This window comes from Pogona vitticeps, chromosome 2 (genome assembly GCF_051106095.1).
Source record: "Pogona vitticeps strain Pit_001003342236 chromosome 2, PviZW2.1, whole genome shotgun sequence".
NCBI classification, from domain to species: Eukaryota; Metazoa; Chordata; class Lepidosauria; order Squamata; family Agamidae; genus Pogona; species Pogona vitticeps.
Genome location: NC_135784.1, coordinates 233,446,465 through 233,472,325, shown reverse-complemented (window position 1 = coordinate 233,472,325; position 25,861 = coordinate 233,446,465). Strand labels below are relative to the sequence as shown.

Below are 25,861 nucleotides of genomic sequence, written 5' to 3'. Positions count from 1 at the left end.
AGAAGGACCAACAGAGACATTTTTTCCCTGTCAGCCTCCCTCAGGAGGTCATCGTACAGGGCGACCAATGCCATTTCCATACTGTGCTGCGGCCGGAAGCCAGACTGAAACAGATCCAGGGCTTTGGTTTAATCCAGAAGGGCCTGAAGCTGGTCAGCCACCACCCTCTCTACCCCTTTACTAAGGAAAGAAACATTGCCGAAGGGCCTATAATTGGCAATATCGTCTGCCGCCAAATTTGGGCCTAATGAGTATCTCCTTGAGGGCAAGATCCTTGCCCTCCTGGAGAGACCATAAATTATTGCAGTGGCCCATTCGATTGTTGCAGGCCTGGCTGCTTTGATTAGCCAGGCCAGGCAAGGGTCAAGTGAGGAGGTGGTGGCATGACAGCAGTCAAGAACCTTGTCCATCATATCTGGCGTCACAGGCTGAAAGAGATCAAGTCTCATTGGGCAAGGTGCAGCACTGGATGTCTCTGCTTGATCTACTGTGTTCAAAAAAGGAGAGAGCTCCCGGCGGATGACCACTTTATGTTTTAAAAATGCTGCAAATTGGTCAGGTGATATACTAGTAGGAGGCCTATCACTTAGACCAATTCCGGATAGATCGTGGACTATATGGAAAAGTTTTCCCTGCTGATTTGAAGCTTCGCTTATCTAGACAGCGAAGTGAGCTCAACTAGCAGCCCTCACCTTAGGAAGGTAATGGTTAGTCACAATCCTGACAGCTTTCTGATTATATTCCATCTTCAATTGCACTCTAGCCTTCTCCTGTTCTGCTTCGTAGCTCACAGCTGCTGGTTAAACCAGGGCGTTGGACGAGCTCTGCAACAGAGAGGGTGTTTAGGAGCGATCATGTCAACAGCCCTGGTAGTGGCAGCAAGCCAGCCATCAACCAGAGCCTCAACAGGGATGCCAGTCAAGTCAGCCGGAATCCCTCTCATGGAATCCTAGAATCCTATAGGATCCAGCAGCCTTCGAGGGTGAACCATTAAAATAGGTCCTTGTTCCCTGCAGGGAGGGAGAGCCACTGAGAGGTTACATTTAATTAGGCGATGATCTGACCATGACAAAGGGACCGACACAAGGTCAGTCACCATCAGACCACACTCTCTCTGCTCGGGGGAGAACACCACAGAGCACCTAACAACCTCTAGAGTGTGTTTTATATACAATGGCTACTCACCCCACCCCACCCCTCCAGTCTACCTTGGTGCTGAGCTGCATAACCTGGAGGGCAGGTGAAGGTCAGGAGAACACCCCCTTCCCTGCCCATCCAAGTCTCAGTTATGCATGCCAGGTCTGCAGCCTCCTCCAGGATAAGGTCTTGAATAATCTGGGATTTATTGGATACAGACCTGGCATTAAGCAGCACCAGATTTAGAGTAGAGGGACGGCTGGTCTGGCTACCTCAAGTCAGTGCCAGAAGAGTGAACAGCCTTCAAAGTTCTGTTCACCATTCTTCTGCAATAAGTAGGAACTGTGCCAAAGCGATATCTCCCTCTACCCATAATCACTCTAATATTCAAAGGACCCTTGCTGGGGGGACAGGCCCTCCACTCCATGTCAAACAAGAGAAAGGAAGAAAAAAACAGAGAAATTACAAACTGATAAAACAAAAATACAACAATATTCAATTTAGCAAAATTAAATTAAACCATAACAGAAAATAGATTTGTAATTTTAAATTAAACAATAACCAGTTTAAACAATTTAAAATTGAGATGTGAAGAAAGAAAAATGAATAAATAAAAATAGAATAAAGACATTCAACACCCAGACTACCCCCTCTCATCATACCCAGTATGAGGTCTCAGTCCTCCTCAACAGGCTCGCTGCCAAAGATTATTTAGTCACTATTGTGCAGCAGGGTTTGTCATATGGCCAGTCCTTTCTAGGGCTCAGCCGTCGCCACCAACACCCCAGCAGGTTACAAGGCAGCAAGCCTGATCCAGCCAGGGGAGGTGAAGTCTCAAAGGCGGCCGGGGACGACAGGCACCAGGGACTAAAAGTCAGAACCTCCCACCAAGAGGGAGGCAACAGGGGGTGCATATTGATAGATCCGAGCTCCACACCAAGTGCCAAACCTCAGCTGTCCAGATTCCAAGCAACCAGCCTCCTTTCTCAGGGCCAGCACAACACCGATGTCCTCACAAGGCCAAGCCAAGGGTCCTCATCAAAGCCAGCCTGCCAGTTGACAAACCAGCATCCCCACAATGGAAGGCTTCCTCCGCAGTAGGCACCATCCGAGGGTGCAGGCAGGAGCACAGTTCTTCAAAGGGCTTCAGAACACTCCTCGCCACTCCTCTGGCAATGCAGTAGCCTGGGGACACCAACCCTACCCAGGAAGCTGGGTTCGTCCCTCCAGCTGAGGCAGCAGCAAAACCACAACTTCAAACCAGGAATGAGCATGCAAGGGAAGCCGGATCTCGTCTCCCCAACCAAGGCAGGAGGAGAACCACAGGCCCAAAACTGGGCACAACCATACAAGGAAGTCAATGGGGCAAAGGAGAGTACTTACAGTAGCCAAGAAGCTGACTGCAACAGTTGCCAAAAGATTACAAAAAAAGCTGCAAGGAAACTGTAAAAGGAGCTACAGCAAACAAAAAAAAACAAACTGCAGTTTGACCACAAAAGCAAAGAATAAACAACCCAAAACAAAGAGCACAACAGACAAGATAAGCAGATTAACGAAAGAGGAGAAAGAAGGGACAACAAAACAAAACAAACAAAAAACAAAAAAAACCACAACAGAGGAAAAATGCAGACCTCCGCTAACCGGTCACCATCTTATCTTATCATCATTGATATTCTTATTACAGAACAAATGTAAGCCTTAATATGAACCCACTGGTTCTAGATGATATCAATGGGTTTTTTTGTTTGTTTGTTTGTTTGCTTTCGCAGGGACAAGATTTTATTTTATGTCATCAATGAAATTGGATGCTAGACATTTTTACTGCATTCTACATTTAGTCAGAGATCAGACTAAATTTCACTCATAATGCCTGGATACTTAATGGAAACATGCAAAAAGAGGAATTATGTTTTCCTCTAATTTAACTGGGCTGGGATGTAAATCCACCCAAAAGTCACAAGGTAGAAAGGCAGCTTTCTAACTTAGATAGGCAAAATGGAGGTGGTATCCTAGCAACACCGAAGAAACCACATGATAGCTTTGAAAGCAAGTTCTCTCCTTTGATCAGGTTTCATTCCCCATGAATTCTAGAGGGAATGTTGAGGAGGAAATAAAAAATCGCATGCCCAATAGAGTTTACAGCTGATTGACTAATTTTAGTATGAAGAGGCAAAATAAAGCAGGGATATCTTGTATATTTGCTTCTGTTATGGATTACAGAGTACTACCTGGAATAATTTAAAGAGATCTGCACTGTATTAGTGTTTAAATTTTTATTTTGCTCCTCTTCAGGAATTGTTTTTGTTTAGGTGACTAGCTTCTATCTAAATCTGCTGACCACACTTTTTCCCCATTACCCAGATAGTGTGCTCAAATACCCATTTGCAGATTTCCCCGCCTTCTCCCAAATATGCTATCCCTATTGAAGTTATTGGCACCATACTTTTATTTATTAATTTTATAACAGAAATCCAGTAATAGGTTGCAACTACAGTTAGCCCATTGAATCAGTGGGATTTGGCGAGTCAACTTCCTTGTACATTCCATGGATTCAATGGGTGTAACCTAGTGCCAACTTACTTCTTTCAACCATTGTCTACAAGCATTCCTTGGAACCAAAAGGCAGCAAACTGGAGGGGAAACATGGAGAAGGGCAGCACAGTGCTGTTCTCTTCATCAGTACTAAGAGCCAGCATGGTGTGGTGATTAAGGGTTGGATCAGGAGTGCAAAGGCCCAGACTGAAATCCCCAGTTAAATAAAAAAGACATGAAAACTATTTGAGCTCAAGCTATGGAAATGTACCGTATTTTCCATGTGTAAGACTATACTTTTGTCTAAAATCTTTAGACTAAAAATTGAGGCTCGTCTTATACACAGAAGTAAGCGGAAGAGAGAACAAAAACAATTGAAGGGGAAAGCAGGGATCAAAGTGATCCTGCAGTGCTTTGATCCCTTTCCCCCTACACTTGCTAAGCCCCACTTATTTTTCTTAATTTTGGATTAGAAAAGTGGGGGTGTCTTATACATGGGGGTGTCTTATATACAGAAAAACACGGTATTTTAGATACATATAGACTGAAATCCGATTGGTGTGACTTTACACCGTGTAAGTAGGATGACATCATCAGCCTGTGATAATATTTTATTTTATTTAATTGAAAGCTTCCTAATACACACACCCTTTCCAGTTGTGAGGCTCCCTAGATGGCCCTTTTCACCTGGAGAAACCTTTGGGAGCTTTAATCTAAAACTCGCCATCAGTGGTTCCACCACCAGGATCAGGAGTGCTGCCGTTCATCTGGCAGCATTTTTTTTCTTATTAAAGACTACTCCCATTCCGAGGCTTCCAAAGGCTTCCTTCCTTAGGCTGAAAGGGAGCCTTGGAACCAGAAGAACAGAATAGAAAGCTTTCAATTCAATTCAATTAATTATGAATATCATGGGTTTATGACATCATCCTACTTGTGTGGTGTAAAGCTAAGTCAATAGGATTTCAGCCAGAGTGTTTTACAACATTTCTTCTTGGGTTCCTTCTGCTGATTGGTTTCTTCTGCTGGGTTTCCCCCTTTGTAACAAAAGTTCTTGTCCGTCATAGATTTATTTATGCCTTAAGAGTCCACAGACTTCCTTGGATGCATAACTACTTATCCACACATAGATACTGAGGGAAGTATAAACAGTAGGACCAAATGTCCATGGTAGGCCATGGAAAGCTCCAATGCATATGGTTTAAATGTCTATAAGAAGAAGATTTTAAGTTTCAAATATACGCAGAATTGTTAAAGATCATACCTTTTGCATTTCATGGTGTTTTAGCCACAGACTAGACAGATTTCCTCCTTTGTATAACTAAGGTCTGTTGATTTGATTTTTAGCCGCATGATGGTTTGAAGTTTTTTTAAAAAATGTGTGTTTATCTGAAATCACATAATTCATAGTGCATCAGTCTAACTCTTCCGTGCAGCCCACTGAAGAAATATAATTGATTTAGGAAAGCTGGATGTTTAACAGGCCTATTACAGCACAATGGCTGATACTGTATCCACATCAACACTCTTGTCACCTTTCATTTGATTTCACTTTTCAATCCCTCCTTGACCTCAAATAATCTTTCTACATTTCCCATGGGCTGCTTCCTTCTGGGCTGCAGTTTCAGGGCATGGGGTTCTAGTCTTTTTTAATTAATTAAATGCTGTTGGTATCCAATCATACCCATTCATGTATCCCAAATCCACCTCTCAAAAGATTTTTGGCAAATGAATGGAGAGTTTTTGAAGGAAGTCGCCAGTTTCTGGGGTCATAGGTAAAGGTTCCCCTTGACAATTTTGTCCAGTTGTGTCCGACTCTAGGCGGTGGTGCTCATCTCCATTTCCAACCCATGGAGCTAGTGTTTGTCCACAGACAATCCTCCGTGGTCACATGGCCAGCATGACTAGACACGGAACATTTCAAATCGCTAGGTTGGCGAGAGCTGGGACAAGCAACGGGGGCTCACTCCGTTGAGTGGATTCGATCTTATGTCTGCAGGTCTTCTGACCTTGCAGCACAGAGGCTTCAGCAGTTTAACCCGCAGTGCCACCATGTCCCTTTCTGGAGTCATAGTGTAGCCAAATTCCATGAGCTAGGCTTTTTGCATTGGTTAGAAACACAGGTAGAACAAGTCACACTCACTATTGTTGATTTTTAAAAGGAAAAACTGCTGGTATATAGAGGGAAAGATTTGGAAAACCTTGAAAAAGAAACACTGGCATGAGATTCAGTCTCAGGTGATTGAACAAAATGAACCTTTTTTTTTTTCAGAAGAACCTATTTTCTTCAGCTACCTTTGAGATCTCTAATACTTTTGTCCTCGGAAGGAATGGCAATTGATAAGAGTCTTGCTTCTTACTCTAGTTGAATCCAGAAGGCAACTCTGACTAGTATGAAAGCTTCTATACTGAATCCCTGAAGTTATGAATGGGGAGAAACATGTCCATTTACAATTCAGTGTGAGCCAACTAATTCACACCTTCCAAGCCAATATAGAAATTGCAGTTCTGTTATCATCCTCGAGTTCCCTGAACTCACGGTTCCATGAATTTTGCAATGTATTGAGGAAAAGAGGGGGAAAAAGTATTTATGAATAAAATAACTCTTTAAAATGCAATATGCTAGGCAAAGCTGTTTGCAAAAAATATGTACAAAAATACATATATTTGAAATGTGCATCAGGAATGTGCATGATGACTTTAGAAAAAAAAACAAATAAAGGACAAAAGTAGATGAAAGTGATGTTGCGCCTGCAGAGACTAGAAAATACAGTAACACTGACAGATGTAATTATCCTTATCAAGAGTTCTAGGACAGAATTATTGCTACTTCTCCCCTTTCCAAATTAGCACATACAAACTTCATCTATCTAAGGTTGGAAAGCAGATGGAATTTAAGATACCCACAATAAATGTATTTCAGTGGGACTTGTCATTATTAAATTTATTCTTCCCGAAAAACAGGCAAATGTTAAGAGATGAAATGTAATCAGATTATGCTTATTTAAATTTTGAAAGTCAAGGCAAAAATTCATGCAAACAATGTGGTGGTCTCTGGCTTTTATAAGCGCTGTGTATTTGCATTCTCTCTACACTCTTTATGTGTTACATATTTAATAACGTGTGCTTTGTATTTCCTATCTCTTTGTACAGGAGCGAATGCCTCTGCTCCAGATCAACTGAGTCTAGCGTTAGCCTGGAACAGAGTAGACATAGCTCGCAGCCAGATTTTTATTTATGGGCAACAGTGGCCGGTAACGTATCTACATCAATGCTAACATAATATTCAATATAACCTGGGAGAATCATTTTTAAAACACAATGTTTTAAGTGCCTGCTAGATTTCTTAAAGAAAATGTTGCCATCTAGTGGTCCTTTGAAAGTTTAGCTTAACTGTTGAATTTTTGGAAGTGGTAGCCTTGTTAGTCTACGCAAGCTGTCAAACAAAAAGAAGAACAAGCCAAAAACAAAAGAATAAGAGACAAAACATAGTGGCACCTTAAGGAGATCTAAAGAAGTGAACTTGATCCACAAAAGCTCACATTAAAATACAGCCATTGGTCTTTAAGGTGCCATAATGTTTTATCTTGTTTGTTTGTTACCTGATATCCTAACATGTGTGTCATCCTGTGTTGGCTAATAACCTACCACTGACAGAAAATGTGAACTTGTTTGTTTTATTTTCCAAACTTGTTTGTTTTATCTTCTGGGTTTTAAGCCCAGCTGGAACATGGGGAAGTAGGCTGGATCATTGGGATTTGGAAGGGATTGATACTAAAAATGGAGGTAGCATAAGGAAGGAGAAGGGAAGAGATTTCAATATAGAGTCAGAGGCAAGGAGACTGAAGGGAATCAATAGAGAAAGAGGAACTCAAGGGCAGATTGGTGATTCGAGAAAAAGGGTGGGGAGGAACTGAAGGAAGGAAGGAAGGAATTGGGTCTTTTTAGTTTAAACAATGACGAAGGCTGGAGGATTGTATAATTATGTGCAGGGTGGTGAAAATGGGTTTTTAAAATTCTCTCTCTCATCATATAGCAATACAAATTTGTGCTACTCACTGAAATTCTTCATTTATAAATTCAGAGCAGATAAAAAAAATACTCCTTCACAAAATGCACCAGTTCACATCTGGAATTCACTGCCACAAGATGTAAATTAGCTAGCTAAGATAGCTTTGAAACACTATAAAACAAACTTCAGGAATATAAGTCCATCGACCATGGTCGCTGAGTGGAAATTCCAAGCTGGAGTACAGAAACAAAATATTTTAGTTTCATTACTTCATGTATATCTGTCACATATCTTATTGCACTTTTTAAAAAATCATTTTGCTTTACGTTTCATTCTTTTTTTAAAAGATTAATCAATCACTCATTTCACTTCATTTCATTTCAATTTTTTCTGTTTTTTGTTTTTTGTTTGTTTGTTTGTGTTGTTTTGGGGGTTTTTTTTGCCACAGCTTGCAGCTTGGACAGAAACAGAGCCAATTGCATTAACTACATATAAGATCCACCATTTTATCTGAATATCCTAGTAATATACTGAAATCATTACATAGCCATCAAATGCAAAGCTGGAAGCTATGCTGAGTATTTCAGAAGAAATGTGAAACAGTTACATATATCTTCTGTACTAAAGCTAGATTACCATCCAGGTGCCTCCATGCATGTGACCATAAGGACCATCTGACCATCTATTTCCCTTGTAGGTGGGGTCCCTGGAACAAGCAATGTTGGATGCTTTGGTATTGGACAGAGTGGATTTTGTGAAATTGCTCATAGAGAATGGAGTAAGCATGCATCGTTTTCTCACCATCTCCAGACTAGAGGAATTGTACAATACGGTAGGGCCAAGCTAAAACAAATTTTCTATTTCTTTGTTTCATCTTCCTTCAGGCATTAGAATGGTGCACAAAAATCCATCCAACAACCTTTTTATAAATGAGTAAATAGTTGCCTTGTAAGAAAAGCTCACTGTGATTTACCTACTTAATTTTAAGAAGAGCCATCAAGAAAATATCAAAATCTCCTTTTCTGAAAAGGCAAACCCCAAGGTCTTTCAAGGGCACAGGTTTTTTTTTTAAATCTGTTTAAAAACATTTCCTCCAAAACTGATTTTGTAATCTCTGCTTCAAATATGTCACTCTGGATTGTCAAATCTTAAAGCAGTAAATTTGAAAGCTACAGGCTTCTTCTCAGCTGCAACACTTCTCACATAACACCTGCTCCTTTTGTCAGAACTTTGTATTTTCTAGGGGAAATGTAAAGAGGCATTTTTCAAAAGTGTAACTTTGAAGCAAAAAAAAAAAAAAAAAAAAAACCAGCCAGGCCTGAATCCAGTTAATAATCCCAACTACAGTAAACTCCGCTGAACCAATAGAATCTACTTTAATCTCAACTTTTTGTTCAACTGTTGATTCTGTGAGTAGGTACTGTATATGCTAGTTAGGGCCAGCAGCTGGATATAGGCTGAACAGGCACTTTTCTGGTATTTTTAAGACTAACTTATTTATTACAGCCTAAATTTTCATGAATTTCACCCTGCTTCCTCAGATGCATGGAGTATAATCTTAGAGCTTCGGACACAGTGCACATAGTTGGAGCAGGATCATAATGAAATTACACCCAGGAATTAACAATTATATTATTAACACTGGTCCTAATTGGGGATGGTATACTGCAAATATCTTAGCGATAAATAAGGCAGTTAACACAGATGATAAGTATCTCTTAAAAGATCCATCCAGTTGTTTTACAATATTTCAGTATTGGAAGATACTGTATCTAAAGATACAAAAGCAAGAACAATTCAACAGAAGTAGCATTTCCTCTCCAGATGAGAAAGGCAGTGTATTTCTACTTTTTTTAAAGGGAAAGGGGAACAGTGATAGTCTTAAGCCTGTCCCAGGCTTCATGTGGTGGTGCAGGCTTCATGCAGTGGCCCGAGGTGCTCCACCACACAGCTGATGTGAGGTGCCACACAGGTAGTCTGCATAGAGATCAGTATTTACAGCTGTTTCGTTCATCTGATCCACATGCAAACACACATACAGCATTTAAAATAGATAAAACTAGGCAACATGACTGTATGTAGAGCCTCTATGTGAAGTATCTGGAACATACTATATGCTACTTAAATTTCATAGCAGGAAGAAGGATTGACATTATAATTCCACCAGAGCACAAAGGCTGTGGCTACTGTTCAAACCATTTCAACTTACTGCTACCAGTTGCAATTAGAGATAGGTTGAGAGGTTTGTTCCAGTTCATCAGACTGGCACCACAGGTGCTGTGCATTTTCTTCTCTTACCCACCCCCAGCAAATCTCCTGCTCACCAGCCAGTACATACTGCTCTTCTCCTTCTCTTTGGGTATTTGACCAGTCCCAGCAGGAGCACATGCTTCCCTCCTCCATTTCCTCCGGCACCCACCCATCCCTGCCCCACCTCCTCATCTGAGTGGGTGGTTGATGGAGGAGGCAGAGAAGAGAAGCATGTGTTTCTGCTGGAACTGCTTGAATGCCCAAAGAGAAGAGCATCACATGCTAGCTGGTGAAGAGGGGATTTGACAGGAGGTGGGGTGGGGTGGGGTGGGGGAAGGGAACGTGTGACACTTGTGGTGCCGGTCCAACAGACCAGCATGAACCTCCAAACCAAGTTCATGTCCATCTCTAGCTGCAATACTTGTTATCATAAAATTAGTCCATTTCTACAGCCTGGTTGTAGTGTCACCACAGGCTGCTAAAGAGTGCCTCCTCCCTTTGGCCCGTATTCCTTCAGAGCCTAGACTCTGAAAGTGGATCTCAGGATAGGATTCATTCTAACGTATTTAATACAGAAGAAAGGTGGTGTCATGGAATGGTGGGGGAAAAGGACTTTCTCGCACTCTGTAACAGAAAGCTTAATAGATCCAAAGAGTTTTTGGAAAATGTTGGTAAAATATAATTGTCATGCTGCGGATGATTTGTATGGTAGCTTTGTTCCTTTTTTTAAAAAAAAATCTGTCTGTCTGTTTGAGGAATCGCACATAAGTAGTTGAGTGCTTTGATATATCTGTATTTTGTTTCAAAGTCTTTCCTCCAGAGAGACTGAAACTATTTGATTTTCTCTTGTTCATTTTCAGAGACATGGACCATCCAACACTTTGTATCATCTTGTCAGAGATGTCAAAAAGGTAAGAGTCCGAGAGATGGACAGTAGCTTGAAGGTAATGCTGTGACAGCTTCTTGTCATTAGAGACAGCTCCTGTTTTGCATGAGCTTTCAGTGAGAACCTTCTCCTGCCTTTGCCCATTTCAGCTGTGTACTGTGTGTTCATGCCAGTTCTCAACCTTCTGTGCACAATGCAGTTAACTAATTTCTTCTGGGCTGCTGTCTCAGTGATTTTAGATGCTTTGGGTATAGTGCTTTCGCTAGCAGAACTGTAGGTGTCTTTATGCTATGTGGATTTGTGCTCTTAGTTGTATCTTTTAACATTCACCACTCTTTTGAATGCTGATTTTCATACCTCTGGACCAATGCTGGACACTGCAGATGATTTAATGGTTGGTTGTGATTAGTTTTAAATCATGGCAAAAGTTTCATTTTCATTATATGCTATATGCTATACAATCCATCTTCATGTGAAAATAAAAGAGTAGGGCAATTTAATTAAGAACGCACTTTAATGTTAACCTAGTGTCAAAACTCAAAAGTTAACATTAACTATCTGAAAAATAATTAAATTAATAAGTAGAAAGGAAATTCTCTTTTCAGAACTCATTAAGAAAATTAAAAACTTTGTCTTGGCCCGCCCCACTCTCTCTCCTACATCCATCTCACTGTTCTGGACACCTCATGTCTCCTATGTTGGGTGACTTTTCTAATTGAGTAGCCTCACTACATGATTTTGAACCCTGGCTACTCAAGTAGAAAGGCATTCCCAGCCCAGAGGTTCATCATCCAAATGTATGGGACACTGCAGAGATGGTAACTGGGTTGAGTGGGACAGACTAATAGGCTCATCCATCACTGGTTTCTTCCTCACCCCAGTGATGGGTGGGTGGGAAAAGCTGGAGGGGATTAATGGATCAAGGTGGGAGAAGGCAACTGGTCCTGTTTTCTTTTCCCTAGGGAAGTTACAAAATGTCAGGCAGTAATGTTGATAGTATACCTTGGTGGAAGATTAATGAAGCCCAAAAAAGAATTGTCACAGCAGCAGTGATGTCTAGTGCCTTATTGCTTTCCTAAGCACCCGACCTCTCTTCATCACTGAGGGCATGAAAAAAGAGTTAGACCTGCAACCTTGTCCATTAATGGCACTTGTTCTCAACCTCAAGCCATTTCCAAAAACATTACATACAAATACAAAATAAGAAGTATTTTGGTTTCAGTACTGACCTAAGTGACTCTCTGGAAAGAGGAAAGGCCAACGTTCAGCATAGAACTAGTGCTGATCTGGAAGCTGAGTCATGGCAACTGGACTTGTTAGGTTGAAACATTTCACTGTTCATCCAAGTTGCTTCTTCAGTCTGAGGAGAATTGGTAGGAGACCTCTGATAAATCCTCTAGGTTGGTTTCACTTCCACCTGGTCTGAATAGGCTCATTAGATGGACAAAGGACTGGGAATGAGAGTTAATCCCACTTCTGCGGTCCTTCTCCACCCATAGTTATGGTTCATAGTTGTTCAGTCGTTTAGTCATGTCCGACTCTTCGTGACCCCATGGACCAGAGCACGCCAGGCCCTCCGGTCTTCCGCTGCCTCCTGGAGTTGGGTTAAATTTATGTTGGTAGCTTCAATGACACTGTCCAAGCATCTCATCCTCTGTCGTCCCCTTCTCCTCCTGCCTTCACACTTTCCTAACATCAGCATCTTTTCCAGGGAGTCTTCTCTTCTCATGAGATGGCCAAAGTATTGGAGCCTCAGTTTCAGGATCTGTCCTTCCAGTGGTGCATAAACTTGAATTATTGTGATGTTGAAAGATCTGCCTTGGATTTGTATTGAAATCACTATATCATTTTTGAGATTATATCCCGTTACAGCTTTCCCCACTCTTTTGTTGACTAGGAGGGCTACCCCATTCCTTCTATGGGCTTCTTGCCCATAATAGTACATACATACAAACCTTTATTGGCATTGAAAAGTGCAGAATGTTTAGACCAATAGAAAATCTGTGGAGAGTAATAAAACCATGACCGAATTAAGTTGGGAAAAGTGGTGCAATTATGGACTAGTAGATATGATAATCATCTGAATTGAATTCGCCCATTCCCGTCCATTTTAGTTCACTGATGCCCAGGATGTCAATATTTATTCTTGCCACTTCCTGTTTGACTACATCCAGCTTACCAAGGTCCATAGATCTTACATTCCAGGTTCCTATGCAGTATTTTTCTTTGCAGCATTGGACTTTCCTTTCACTTCCAGGCACGTCCACAGCTGAGCGTCCTTTCGGCTTTGGCCCAACCACTTCATTAGCTCTGGAGCTACTTGTACTTCTCCTCCGCTCTTCCTCAGTAGCATGTTGTACGCCTTCCAACCTGAGGGGCTCATCTTCCAGCATCATGTCTTTTAGCCTTTTGTTTCTGTTCATGGGGTTTTCTTGGCAAAGATACTGGAGTGGCTTGCCAGTTCCTGCTCCAGGTGGATTGTGTTTAGTTGGAACTCTCCACTATGACCTGTCCATCTTGGGTGTCCCTACATGGCATAGACCATAGCTTCTCTGAATTACTCAAGCCCCTTCACCATGACAAGGCAGCAATCCATGAAGGGTGTCGTTAATGGTCATTAATAGCGGTCTTTCTGGTCTGTGTAGTCCTAATCTTTCCAGGGAGAGATGAAAGACCACTGTTAATGGCTGTTAACAATCTCTGACTGAAAAAGCTACTTGGATGAGTAGCTAAATGTTTCAACCTAACAAGAAAAAAATTCCAGTTGCATGACTCAACTTCCAGATAACCTCACCTGGATGACTGAGAATCTTCACAGATAAACCAGTACTGATGTTGGTGCCGGGCAATGACTAGAAATATTTTTTGTGAAGACAGAACAAATCTCTTGAGAAGTGCCTTGCTGCTACCAGCTATGAACTGGAAAATCTGAAAAATCTTTTCAATCTCATGGTTGTTTACAATCATAAAACCCTTGGTGCCTGACTCAGTTCCAGAGGTCATCATTTAATGCTTTCTCCTCTCTGTGAGTTGAAAGCAAGTAGAACAGTTTTTGCAATTATGTATGTAATCATTTTTGTGCTATTCATTGTTTTGGATAGATAGCCAACCTCTGCTCCACTCCATTTTGAAGCTCTTCTTTTTAAAAAAATGTCAGTCCCTGTTAGGTACAATGGGAACTGGTGAGACAATGGCAGTGAACCTAAATCAGTTTGCCCACATGCCTTCTTATCTGAAGTGTACCTTATAAATAGAAGAGTCACCTTTGGCTGAGATCCCTTAGACATCAGCACAGAAACCAAGAGCAACATTCTATTGACCTTAATAAGAAATATACCCCATTAGGAACCACACTTTCTATTTTGTAAATAGTGAGAAAGAGGTTTGCTATGCTACAAGATACTGGATAGCTTATTGTGGTCCTAAAGTAGAGCTGTGAAAATTGTTCCTCCTCAATCAATCAAAGAGCCTAACATCCATTTAAATGACATAGCATTCTAGAAAATAGCCTCTTAATGAAATGTATCATTATTTTGACTGTCAGATGGTTTGCCATTCATGGCAGAGACAGATGACTATTCTGAAGCAGGTGTTCTAATTCCAATGCATTTTAAACCCTCAGAGTGAACTTTTCAATTTTAGTGTAATCTCCTGCGGCTCAAGATGTCAAGCTTATAATGTGCCATGCAACAGGCATAAACTGTCTGTGTCTGCTCGACTGAAAAAGAACTTAAATATCAGGACTAATATTTTAAATATGTGCCTCTGTGTTTTGAAATACTTGAAAATTAAACAGCCAAAAACGAAAAACACTATAAAGCTCAAGGTCAGGTGAAGAAATTTTTGCACCTAGAAAGCCAGCACATTGTAGTAAGGAAGTAGTGGATGTATTAAAGTCACACAAATTATTTATTTGGACATTCAAATCCATCTAATTCATTTAATGTACTCTAACTGGTGACAATATAATCTAAACTGAAGGCTTTTTTAAAACAAAGACCCAACCTTGTTCTCGGCATTTCATAGTCATCATGAGCTGTCAATCAATTCTGACTTACGGCGAACAGTTCCATGGTTTTCCAAGTAGAGAATACTCAGAAGTGCTTTACCACTTCCTTCTTCTGGCGCACCCTGGGAAAGGCTGGCTCTACTCACAGGAGGCCCAGTTGAGGAATCAAGTTCTCAAGTTCTGGCTCCACAACCAGATCCCAAAACCAGCCAACTATTCTCTGTATTTACACTAGCCCAAACTGACATGAACAGCAGCAAATCCCACCCCTATATAACAAATGGGCGGTAGCCTTGTTGCCTTTTTTTATATGAGAGAATATATACAGTCCATTTATGGTGATGAGGAGTTTGCAACATTTAAAGAACTAGAAAAAAATGAAACCTCACAAGATGTTGCTATATGGAGAGGGAAAGGAAAAACAGCCTTGACAGGAACTAACAATTTTCTGACATTAAAAGAACTGGTATGTGTGTTGTAGAACTAGGCGTTCCCAAACAACATAAGTTCCACACAGTATTTGCCCACTATATGTGTATGCTGTTCTAATTGGTTTGTGGAAGAAAAAAATCATTGCAGCTCATCTTTTTAGATTTTCCCCTTAGTTTTCTTAATTAAGACAGTCGTTGTCATTTATGAATATTAGTGGCCTCAAATTACCAAGCAAGAAATGTATTTAACCTATAATGATTATTTTTGCCACACTGATGTTTTAATCATCCCTGAAACAAACCAAAAGGAGGGAGGATGCGGTTTTGGTGGATAAACAGTGCCCTCTAATGTTCATATAATAAGCATTTCCAGTTTCTCAATTTTTGCTTTTCTTTTCTTTTTAATGTCCATAACGAGAGATGGATTTTTTTTTGCAGTGCTTGACTCCAGTTATGTCTCTGAGTTAAGATTATACAGTATATTAGAAATATACTAAAAGTATTATCTATGGTGCTTGTGACAGTTTCTAAATGTTGCTTACTTTACCCCAGCAACTACACTATCTGGGTTGTCCGGGACATCCAGATCTTCCTGGTATAATTCTTCTGTGTATTCTTGCCAACTCTTCTTGATGCCTTCTGGTTCTGTGAGGTCCCTACCATTTTTGTCCTTTATCATGTCCATCTTTGCACAAAATGTTCCTTTAACATCTCCAATTTTCTTGAACAGATCTCTGGTTTTTCCTTTTCTATTATTTTCCTCTATATCTTTGCACTGTTCATTTAAGAAGGCCCTCTAGACTGTCCTTGCTATTCTTTGGAAGTCTGCATTCCATTTTTTGTAACTTTCCCTATCACCCTCGCATTTTGTTTCCCTTCTCTTTGCTATTTGTAAGGCCTCGTTGGACAGCCACTTTGCTTTCTTGCATTTCCTTTTCTTTGGAATAGTTTTTGTTGCTGCCTCCTATACAATGTTACGAGCCTCCATCCATAATTGTTCAGTCACTCCGTCCACCAAATCGAGTTTCTTAAATCTGTTCTTCACTTCCACTGTGTATTCATATGGAATTTGGTTTAGATTATACCTGAGTAGCCCTGTGGTTTTTCCTACTTTATTCACTTTAAGGTCGATTTTGCTATAAGAAGCTGATGATCAGAGGCACAATCAGCTCCAGGTCTAGTTATTCCTGACTGTATAGAGCTTCTCCATCTTTGGCAGCAGAGAACATAATCAATCTGATTTCGGTATTGCCCATCTGGTGATGTCCATGTGTAGAGTCGCCTCTTGTGTTGTTGGAAAGGAGTCTTTGTGATGACCAGTTTGTTCTCTTGACAAAACTCTATTAGCCTTTGCCCTGCTTCATTTTGAACTCCAAGACAAAACTTTCCTGTTGTTCCTTTTATCTCTTGACTCCCTACTTTAGCATTCCAATCCCCTATAATGAAAAGAACATCTTTCTTTGGTGTCATTTCTAGAAGGTGTCCTAAGTCTTCATAGAATTGGTCAGTTTCAGCCTCTTCAGCATCAGTGGTTGGTGCATAAACATGGATTACTACGATGTTGAAAGGTCTGCCTTGGATTTGTATTGAAATCATTCTATCATTTTTGAGATTATATCCCGTTACAGATTTTCCCACTCTTTTGTTGACTATGAGACATTTCTTCTACGGGCTTCTTGCCCACAATAGTAGATATGATAATCATCTGACTTGAATTCACCCATTCCCATCCATTTTAGTTCACTGACGCCCAGGATGTCAATATCTATTCTTGCCATCTCCTGTTTGACCACATCCAGCTAACCAAGGTTCATAGATTGTACATTCCAGGTTCCTATGCAGTATTTTTCTTTGCATTGGACTTTCCTTTCACTTCCAGGTGCATCCACAGGTGAGCATCCTTTCGGCTTTGGCCCAACCACTTCATTAGCTCTGGAGCTACTTGTACTTCTCCTCCGCTCTTCCTCAGTAGCATGTTGTACGCCTTCCGACCTGAGGGGCTCATCTTCCAGCGTCATATCTTTTAGCCTTTTGTTTCTGTCCATTGAGTTTACTTGGCAAAGATACTGGAGTGGCTTGCCAGTTCCTGCTCCAGGTGGATCGCATTTAGTCAGAACTCTCCACTATGCACAGCATAGCCCATAGCTTCTCTGAATTACTCAAGCCCCTTCACCATGACAAGGCAGGAATTCCTGAAGGGGCAGCAAGACATGGCCCTTTACAAATGGTCTTCTCTGAGGACATAACCCAGATCAGCCTTCTCTAGTATGGTGCCCTGGAAGTCCCCCCCCCCCCGATTCTACACTGGTGCTCCTTTTATCATCATCATCATAGGCATCCTTCAGTCTCGAGAGACTATGGTAATGTACTCTGTATGGAGGAGCTGGAGTGTCCTCTCCAGAGCAAGAAGCCTGGGTAAAATAATATGGAGGATAGGCTGTTACCCAAGCAGTAAATCCCCCCCTCCACATCACTGAAATAGTCCAGTGGAAAGGCAAGAGCCAATACAACTAGTTCCAACGACGTTGCAGGAGTTGCCAGAACAACACAAACTGCCTCCGTGTGTGATCAGAAACTAGCTGTATTAATACCTAGTACCAGATGTAAAATGAAAAGGGGTCCCAGACATTGCCCCAGACTACCATGAAGGCCCCAGATGGGTAATGGAATGCATGATTACACAAAATAGTCCTCAAGTGGCATTTTATATTTGTGAAGGTACATGTACTAAGGTAATACGTTAATTAAAAAGAAGGCAGTGGTGGCAGGCAGCATCAGCTTTTTACCTTTGTGGGTGAGGGGATCAACTGGCTTTTCATTATGCAACCCATCAGAACACAGAACCGTGTTGTCCTATGATGATAACATCAAAAGGCATCATGTTCAGAGTTACTGGTACAACTCCAAAGCAACCAATAAAACAAGTCATTTGTTTCATTTATTCACTCTCATACAATGAGGCGATATACTAATTCACCCAGGCGCTATGGTAATCCATGTACAAAACTAGCTGTGTTAGGCATGATTGAAATAAATAAGTCTTTATAAAGTTCAGCACACTGAAGGAACATGAGAGAGGGAGAGGAATCACTAGCCTATAGGTTCGTTTTAAAGAATCAGGTCATAGCAATATAACTGGCTACACTCCAGAACCATTTGGGGATTATCTGTTTGATTGGTATATGTTGTTGTTCATGGCATGTGCCAGCATAAGGAAAACTATCAATAGCCAGACATTCTTCACTTTTCATTGTTAGCTATGTAAATAAAAACTTCATCTGTTCCACAAGGAAATAAAAATGGAATCTGTGAAGGAACCTTGTTTTTCTTTGTTTTGTAGAATTCTGAACACTCTAAAATACAGTGGTGCCTCGCAAGACAAATGCCTCCCAGGACAAAAAAAAACCCTCACAAGACAAATGGTTTTGGCAATTCGGGGGGGGGGGGGAGTTGATGACTCGCAAGACAAATGTTCCTATGGCCATGCTTCGCAAGAAGAATGTTTTCTGTTTTTTGTTCCTGCCTCATGTTTGCAGATTTTTAAATGTTTTTCTATGATGTTTAAAAAGTTAAAGTTTTTTGACTGAAATTTTTGAAATCATCTGCACAATATGTATGGCTTTAAAGACCACTTAATAAACCCTTTGTAACCAAATTTGACTTTGTTCTGATTTTTTTTTGCTCATAGGAATGCATTAATTAGATTTCAATGCATTCCTATGGGAAAACGAGTTTCACAAGACAAATTTTTCGCAAGACAACATTAATCATGGAACGAATTAAATTCGTCTTGCAAGGCACCACTGTACATTGAATAAAAGAGCAAAAACAGGAGTTCAAAGCATTTATACACCACATATTTACAGAGAGAGAGAGAGAGAGAGTGCAATGTTCCTTCCATCCCTGTGTTATTGATCTGTCAGAGGTAGGCAGGCAGCCCCAAGGAGCCTGTCAGGCTATACACATATTCAACAGGAGATAGCCTGTTTCGGGCTGGCGCAGGAAACAGTCCACAGCAAGAGTCCAGCAGATTCACTGCATCTTCTAGAAAATGCTTTGCCCACATGCTTTTTGGTTCTGCAGTGGTGTCTCCTGTTTTCCTTCTCAGAAGAGCCTGAGTCCTGTGTTCTGAAATTTATTATCTTCTGTTACTGCTATATTTTAATGCACCTTCTTATTTAATTTGTCTTCTTTCCAAGCGTGAATATCCAGGTTTCGGTTGGATCTATTTTAAGGTGAATTAATTAACCAGCATAATAATATATTCGTATGTTTTCTTAACATTTTGTTTCATTTTTAAAAACTCATATAGTTGTAAAAAAGTTTAGGTTATAGACATAATAATCAATGTGATTTTTTTTTCTCTCCACCTTCCCTTGTTTTGTGTGTCTTTTATTCAACTGGAAAAATTAGGGAAACCTACCTCCAGACTATAGGATAAGTCTAATTGATATTGGCCTGGTGATTGAGTACCTGATGGGAGGAGCTTATCGCTGTAACTATACTCGAAAACGCTTCCGAACCCTGTATCACAACTTATTTGGTCCCAAGAGAGTAAGGAGTGTTCTTGCTGATCTTTTAAAAACTGTTTCATAAAAGCACAGGCTTAACATGGGGTGACGAGGTAAGAGGGGATGGGATGGGGTGAGCAATATGTTATCCATTTGGACCATAACAAAAATAGTTCCTAGGCTATGTGGCTTAGAGCGTAACTGGGCACTGCTTCAATAACATGAACATGCAATATATCACAAGCATCATTTGCAAGTTGCAACTAAACAATATTCACTACAAGGGAGCAAACATGAAATGCAGGGTAGACCATCTGAAGATGATGTGTGCTTTACCAAAGCAAGAAAAGGCCCTTTCAAAAGGCAGCCCAATTATCACTTGATAGGGAGACATCAGAATTAAGGGCTTCAGTTCTCTTCTCCAGATATGTATTATTGAGTGTAGTTATGAGGAACAATGGTTCATGAGCCAAGGCGAGAGAGAGTACCTCAGAATTTCAGGGCACAAGCCAGCTTTCTAGTCACAGACAGCACTTTAAATGCATTATGAGTTATAGACAATCCATTACTAGACTAAGGAAGGTGAGAAACGTTCATGCTACAACCACCACACACAATCTGAGCTTATGAAATTCCCTCTTCTGATATCTGGTTGTCTGCAACATGTATATCAGTCATCAGAGAAATGTGTCTATAGTGCCCTTTCAAACTTTCCCACTCAGTGTAGGAATGACAGATTCAAAGGGGATGGAACAGCGTCCATGGGCCCTTCACAGATATGATTTCTCAATCCTTGCATCAGCACATGCCAAACAAGTGGATGTAGCTCTTAATGAATCATACAGAGTTATTACTGGTTGCCTGAAAACTTTATTGAAAAACTATCTTATTTGCCCCTCCAGGTATGCAATCAGTTTTTTATTATTATTATTATTATTATTATTATTATTATTATTATTATTATTATTATTATTATTATTATTATTATTATTATTATTATTATTATTATTGTTGTTGTTGTTGTTGTTGTTGTTGTTGTTGTTGTTGTTGTTGTTGTTGTTGTTGTTGTTGTTGTTGTTGTTGTTTTTGTTAGTTTTGTTAGTTTTGTTAGTTTTATTAGTTTTATTATTATTAGTTTTATTAGTTTTAGTTTTATTATTAGTTTTATTAGTAGTAGTAGTATTTTTATTTATATGCCACATTTCTTCCAACAAGGGACCCAAAGCAGTGCACAACATTAAAAATCACACAGTTAAAAACACATTAACTTAAATATTAAAATACAAATTAAATAATATATGATTTAAAATTAAATTAAAAGATTAAAGCATTAAAGCATGGACAAGATTAAAATTATCTGCTAAAATGGGGTTCAGGAATTCAGTTGTAATTGTTAAAAGCCTGCCTGAGGAGATGGGTCTTTAACTTTTTTCGGAAGGATAAAAGGGAAGGGGCCATCCTGATCTCCCAAGGGAGAGAGTTCCATAGCCTGGGAGTTGCCACAGAGAAGGCCCTCTCCCGTGTCCCCATCAGCTGTGCTTGTGCTGGCAATGGGACCGAGAGGAGGGCCTCCTCTGCTGATCTTAATTGCCGAGAAGGCGCCTATAGGGAGATATGGTCTTTCAGGTAGCCTGGAGTCAAGCTGTATAGGACTTTTGGGGTAATGATCAGCACTTTGAATTGGACCTGGAAATGGAATGGTAGCCAGTGCAGTTCTTGTAGCAGGTGTGTTATATACTCCCTGTAGCTGGCCCCAGTCAGTAGTCTGGCTGCAGAGTTTTGCATCGGCTGAAGCTTCTAAACCATTGGTTGTTGTGGGTTTTTCGGGCTCTTTGGCTGTGTTCTGAGTGTTGTTCTTCCTAACGTTTTGCCAGTCTCTGTGGCCGGCATCTTCAGAGGACAGAATGCTGTCCTCTGAAGATGTTGGCCACAGAGACTGGCAAAACGTTAGGAAGAGCAACCTTCAGAACACAGCCAAAGAGCCCGAAAAACCCACAACAACCATTAGATCCTGGCCATGAAAGCTTTCGCGAATACTTCTGAACCATCTTCAGTGGCAGCCCCACATAGTGTTACAGTAATCCAAATGGGATGTAACTAAGGCATGTGTCATTGTAGCGGAATCTAACATCTCAAGGAACGGGCGCACCTGGAACACCAGCTTTAGCTGTGCAAATGCACTCCTAGCTGCTGCCAAGACCTAGGCATGAAAGCTTAGGGATGAATCCAGGAGTTCACCCAAGCTACAGACCTGAGTTGTCTGTCTTGTCTGGATTAAGTTTCAGTTTGTTTGCCCTCATCCAGCCCATTATTGATGCCAAACACTGGTTTAGAGTCAAGACAGCTTCCCTAGAATTAGGTGGAAAGGAGAGATAGCATACTTGTGACACCGAACCCCAAAACTTGGGACAACCTCTCCCAGCGGTTTGATGCAGATGTTAAAAAGCATGGGTGACAGAGCAGAACCCCGAGGAACACCACAGGCCAATGGCCAAGGCGTTGAGCAGGAGTCATCCAGCACCACCTTCTGAGTTCTCCTCTCCAGGAAGGATTGGAGCCACTGTAAAACAGTGCTTCTGAGCCCCATCCCAGAGAGACAGCCCAGAAGGATACCATGATCAATGGTATCGAAAGCTGCTGAGAGGTCCAGCAGAACCAACAGGGACACACTCCCCTTGTCCAGTTCCTGGCATAGGTCACCCACCAAGGCAACCAAAGATGCCTCTGTCCTATAGACAGGCCTGAAATCAGATTGAAGGTTGAGAAGTTTGGTTCTAGAAAATACTGAATGAAATAAGGTAGTAAGTACCAAACCAGCCACTTCATGGACACTAACCCCCTAGACCAGTGGTCCCCAACCTTGGGCCTCCAGATGTTCTTGGACTTCAACTCCCAGAAATCTTGGCCAGCAGAGGTGGTGGTGAAGGCTTCTGGAAGTTGTGGTCCAAGAACATCTGGAGGCCCAAGGTTGAGGACCACTGCCCTAGACAATCAAGAAAAAATTTTATGTACTTATCTCAAGCTCTAAATATTAAACCATAGGCTAAACCTATGGAGAACAAAAACAACACACCTTGCCAAATGGATGAATGTTGAACACAAGACTCCAGCCAGATTTCCTGAAACTCACTTAATAGACTTCAAAAAGAATAATCAAGTACAATGGGGCTACCTGAAAATATGGCAAATCACAGAAAGAAATGCCTAAATGAAGCTAATGTCTTTTTCCAAATATCTGCTAATGTAAATTGTAAATTGTAGCTAACTAGCTGGAAATCAGTGCCCAAACATACACAAGCAGTCACTGTTCCATATTTCTGCCTCTTAAAGGGGGGGGGGGGGAATTATTTTTCATTTAATCTACTCTTGGCCAATTGTGCAAGGATTCAGAATATTCCAAAGCAGCACCTAAAACATGGGTTTCCTCTAGATACAGTGAAATAGAAGAATCGGGTCTCTGTGTCCATTACTGCTGTCCATGAACTAACAAGAGATTCTAGAGGTTTGCTGATATATATGATAGGAATCTATAATGAGAAGAGAATCAGAATTTTATTTGGTCTCAGTGCTGTAATCAAATATTTAGAGACAGCGGACCATTATATGCATGTATACGAGACAGTATACACATTACATTGTTCTTTTCTCTTTTTTTGCCTACAGCCCAAAGCCCTGAAACTTCTGGGAATGGAGGTAAGTGTCAAGTTGATTACACTTCGATAAATCTTTGTCTCAGAATATACCATGAACAAAATTTATGTCAGACTGTGGTTCATGGTATGCTTTATTTTGCTTTCAGTTAGTCACTTGAACTCTAGGTAGCTTTGAGCTTCAGGGTTTTTGCTTGGTTTTTGGTTTGTGTTAATGGCAATCTCCCACTAGCACTATAAGCTTCTCCAGAGCATCTTGTGACTTGAGACAGGGATCTGTTGTTAAAAGAGGAAGTCAAATTTCCAAGCTCAGGAAAAGTGCACCCTGTGATCCACATATAGCTGCTGAGGGCATTTTGTTGCCCTTAGACACTCATGTCCCCAACTGCAAAACCAATATTTTGCATGTGCACGCATACACATGGAGAAATATTAGTGTGGGTGCTCCTGAATGCCTTGCCCAAACAGAGGTTTTTGCCTTAGAGAGTTTAAGGATGACCCTCAAATCTTCCAACCCCCCCAAACCAAAATTAAATTGTAAGTTGCATTCCATCATTTCTGTTCCTGCTGTCCCCCTGCCATGCACACACGCGCGCACGCGCGCACGCACGCACACACACACACACACACACACACACACACACACACACACACACACACACACACACACATGGGGGGGGAGAGAGGGACCTTTTGGACATTTCCATCCTTTTCCAGACCTAATGCAGCCTGTGCCAGCTGCTGGGTGTGAAATTTTGACTCCCACACCTGTGAAAATTGCTCAGTCCCAGTTTTCAAGTTGATGAGGTACCAATGGGAAGGAAGGGGTATAGATTGAAGCTGAGGTCACACTAGAGAAATGTCTCCCTCTTTTTTCATGCCTTATGCTTCCTGTAGAGTCACATGTTGCAGTCATGTGACATAATCCCATAATAGTGGTTCATAATTTTTTTTACCATTCTGCATTTTTTAGTTCAATTAGATGTGGTGTGTTCATCTGCACCCCTGCAGTGAGACATATCCCTTCCTCTTTTTTTGTGTTTCTCTGCCCCCTCCCCCATTTTTTTTTAAAAAAATGTACAGGTACATTGGTGTGTCAGCAAAACATCCTTGCTGGCCACATACTGATCTGGGGCATGTTTTCCTGTTTCCATGCTGCATTACCCTCAGTGCTGGAGAAACTACAGCCATTTTGACAAACATGCCAACATTCTCGTTTGAAAATAATTTTTTTTTAAATTGAGAAAATCAAACTATCGAACTACAGCAGGTGGTGGTGGGACTGCACACCAGATGTAAAGGAAATGAAGTGTTTTTGTAATACACATGATATGGAATGTCGGTTGTACTATGTGATAAAACATGGAACAAATATAGTAGTTGTCTCCCAGAGGGCTGGATTTGATGCTTATATAGCACGGAGGGGGGACAAAAGAATCTGCAATGGTCGTGAACCCAAAAAAAGGCTGAAACTCACAAGGACTAACGTGGAAACATTTTGCTCGTGTGACCGCAGCTCAGCACTAATGAGCCAAAGGCAGTGGGAGCATAAGCATGCAAAGAGCTTACTCTGGGCAATGGCAAAAATACAAAACCAGCTGCACATCCTTGCACATGCTTTCCTCCTGTAGCACATCTTGTCTCTGCTCTTTTGCTCCAATATGCAGATAGAAGCTATGACCTTTGGCAGGTGTTTTATTATTAGTAAAAACACCCACCTGCTATAAAACAACTCCATCAGCAAAAAAGACAAAGAAAATTGCCTAAATCATGGCAGCACATTGCAGCTAATTAATGAGGCACTAGTTGCGTGGCTGATTTCATGACAGTTATGCAACCACCACCTTGCTAATCAATTCTCAGCTATTACACAATTCACTGAATTCTCAAGCAAAATATTTCCAATGTTTATTTTATGTAGTATTTTAGTGACTTAATTTTGCAAACCATATATTCAAAATCAATTTTGAAAAGGAGATTTTAGATATACGACTCTTTTGCAATATGGCATAACTCACCTATAACAAATTGTTCAAAATTCAGAGGCCTGAAACTCTTTATAAAGTTACCAATAAATTAATACCAGGCATGAATACTTTTAATTCCAATAAACTGGTGTGTAACAAAGCAGTGGGAAATGGTAAAAACACAGGTAGGTAAAGGTTCCCCTTGACATTTACTCCACTCATGTCCGACTCTAGGGTGCCGTGCTCATCCCTATCTCCAAGCCGTTGAGCCAGCATTTGTCCATAGACAGTTTCCGTGGTCATGTGGCCAGCATGACTAGACACAGAACGCCGTTACCTTCCCACTGTGGTAGTACCTATTTATCTACTTGCATTTACATGATTTCGAACTGCTAGGTTGGCAGGAGTCAACGCAGGAGTCAAGGAGAATAAGAAGACGTGGCAATATTGGAAACATAAATCTAAATGAATATATAGAG

General features: G+C 40.9%; 1 protein-coding gene across 8 annotated transcripts in view; it reads left to right on the top strand.

Moving 5' to 3' along the window:
- Positions 1-25,861, top strand: part of TRPM3 (transient receptor potential cation channel subfamily M member 3) — a 534,030-nt gene that overhangs the window by 450,050 nt on the left and 58,119 nt on the right. For 5 of the 8 annotated variants that reach the window (XM_078385072.1, XM_020798621.3, XM_072992205.2 and 2 more), the window contains exons 10-15: positions 6,820-6,920; positions 8,376-8,510; positions 10,789-10,839; positions 19,454-19,489; positions 19,668-19,808; positions 23,429-23,458. In XM_078385072.1, coding sequence (XP_078241198.1) covers positions 6,820-6,920; positions 8,376-8,510; positions 10,789-10,839; positions 19,454-19,489; positions 19,668-19,808; positions 23,429-23,458 — 494 coding nt within the window. The remainder of the gene's footprint in view (positions 1-6,819; positions 6,921-8,375; positions 8,511-10,788; positions 10,840-19,453; positions 19,490-19,667; positions 19,809-23,428; positions 23,459-25,861) is intronic. The other 3 variants (XM_020798619.3, XM_078385071.1, XM_078385074.1) reach the window with 1 other exon arrangement.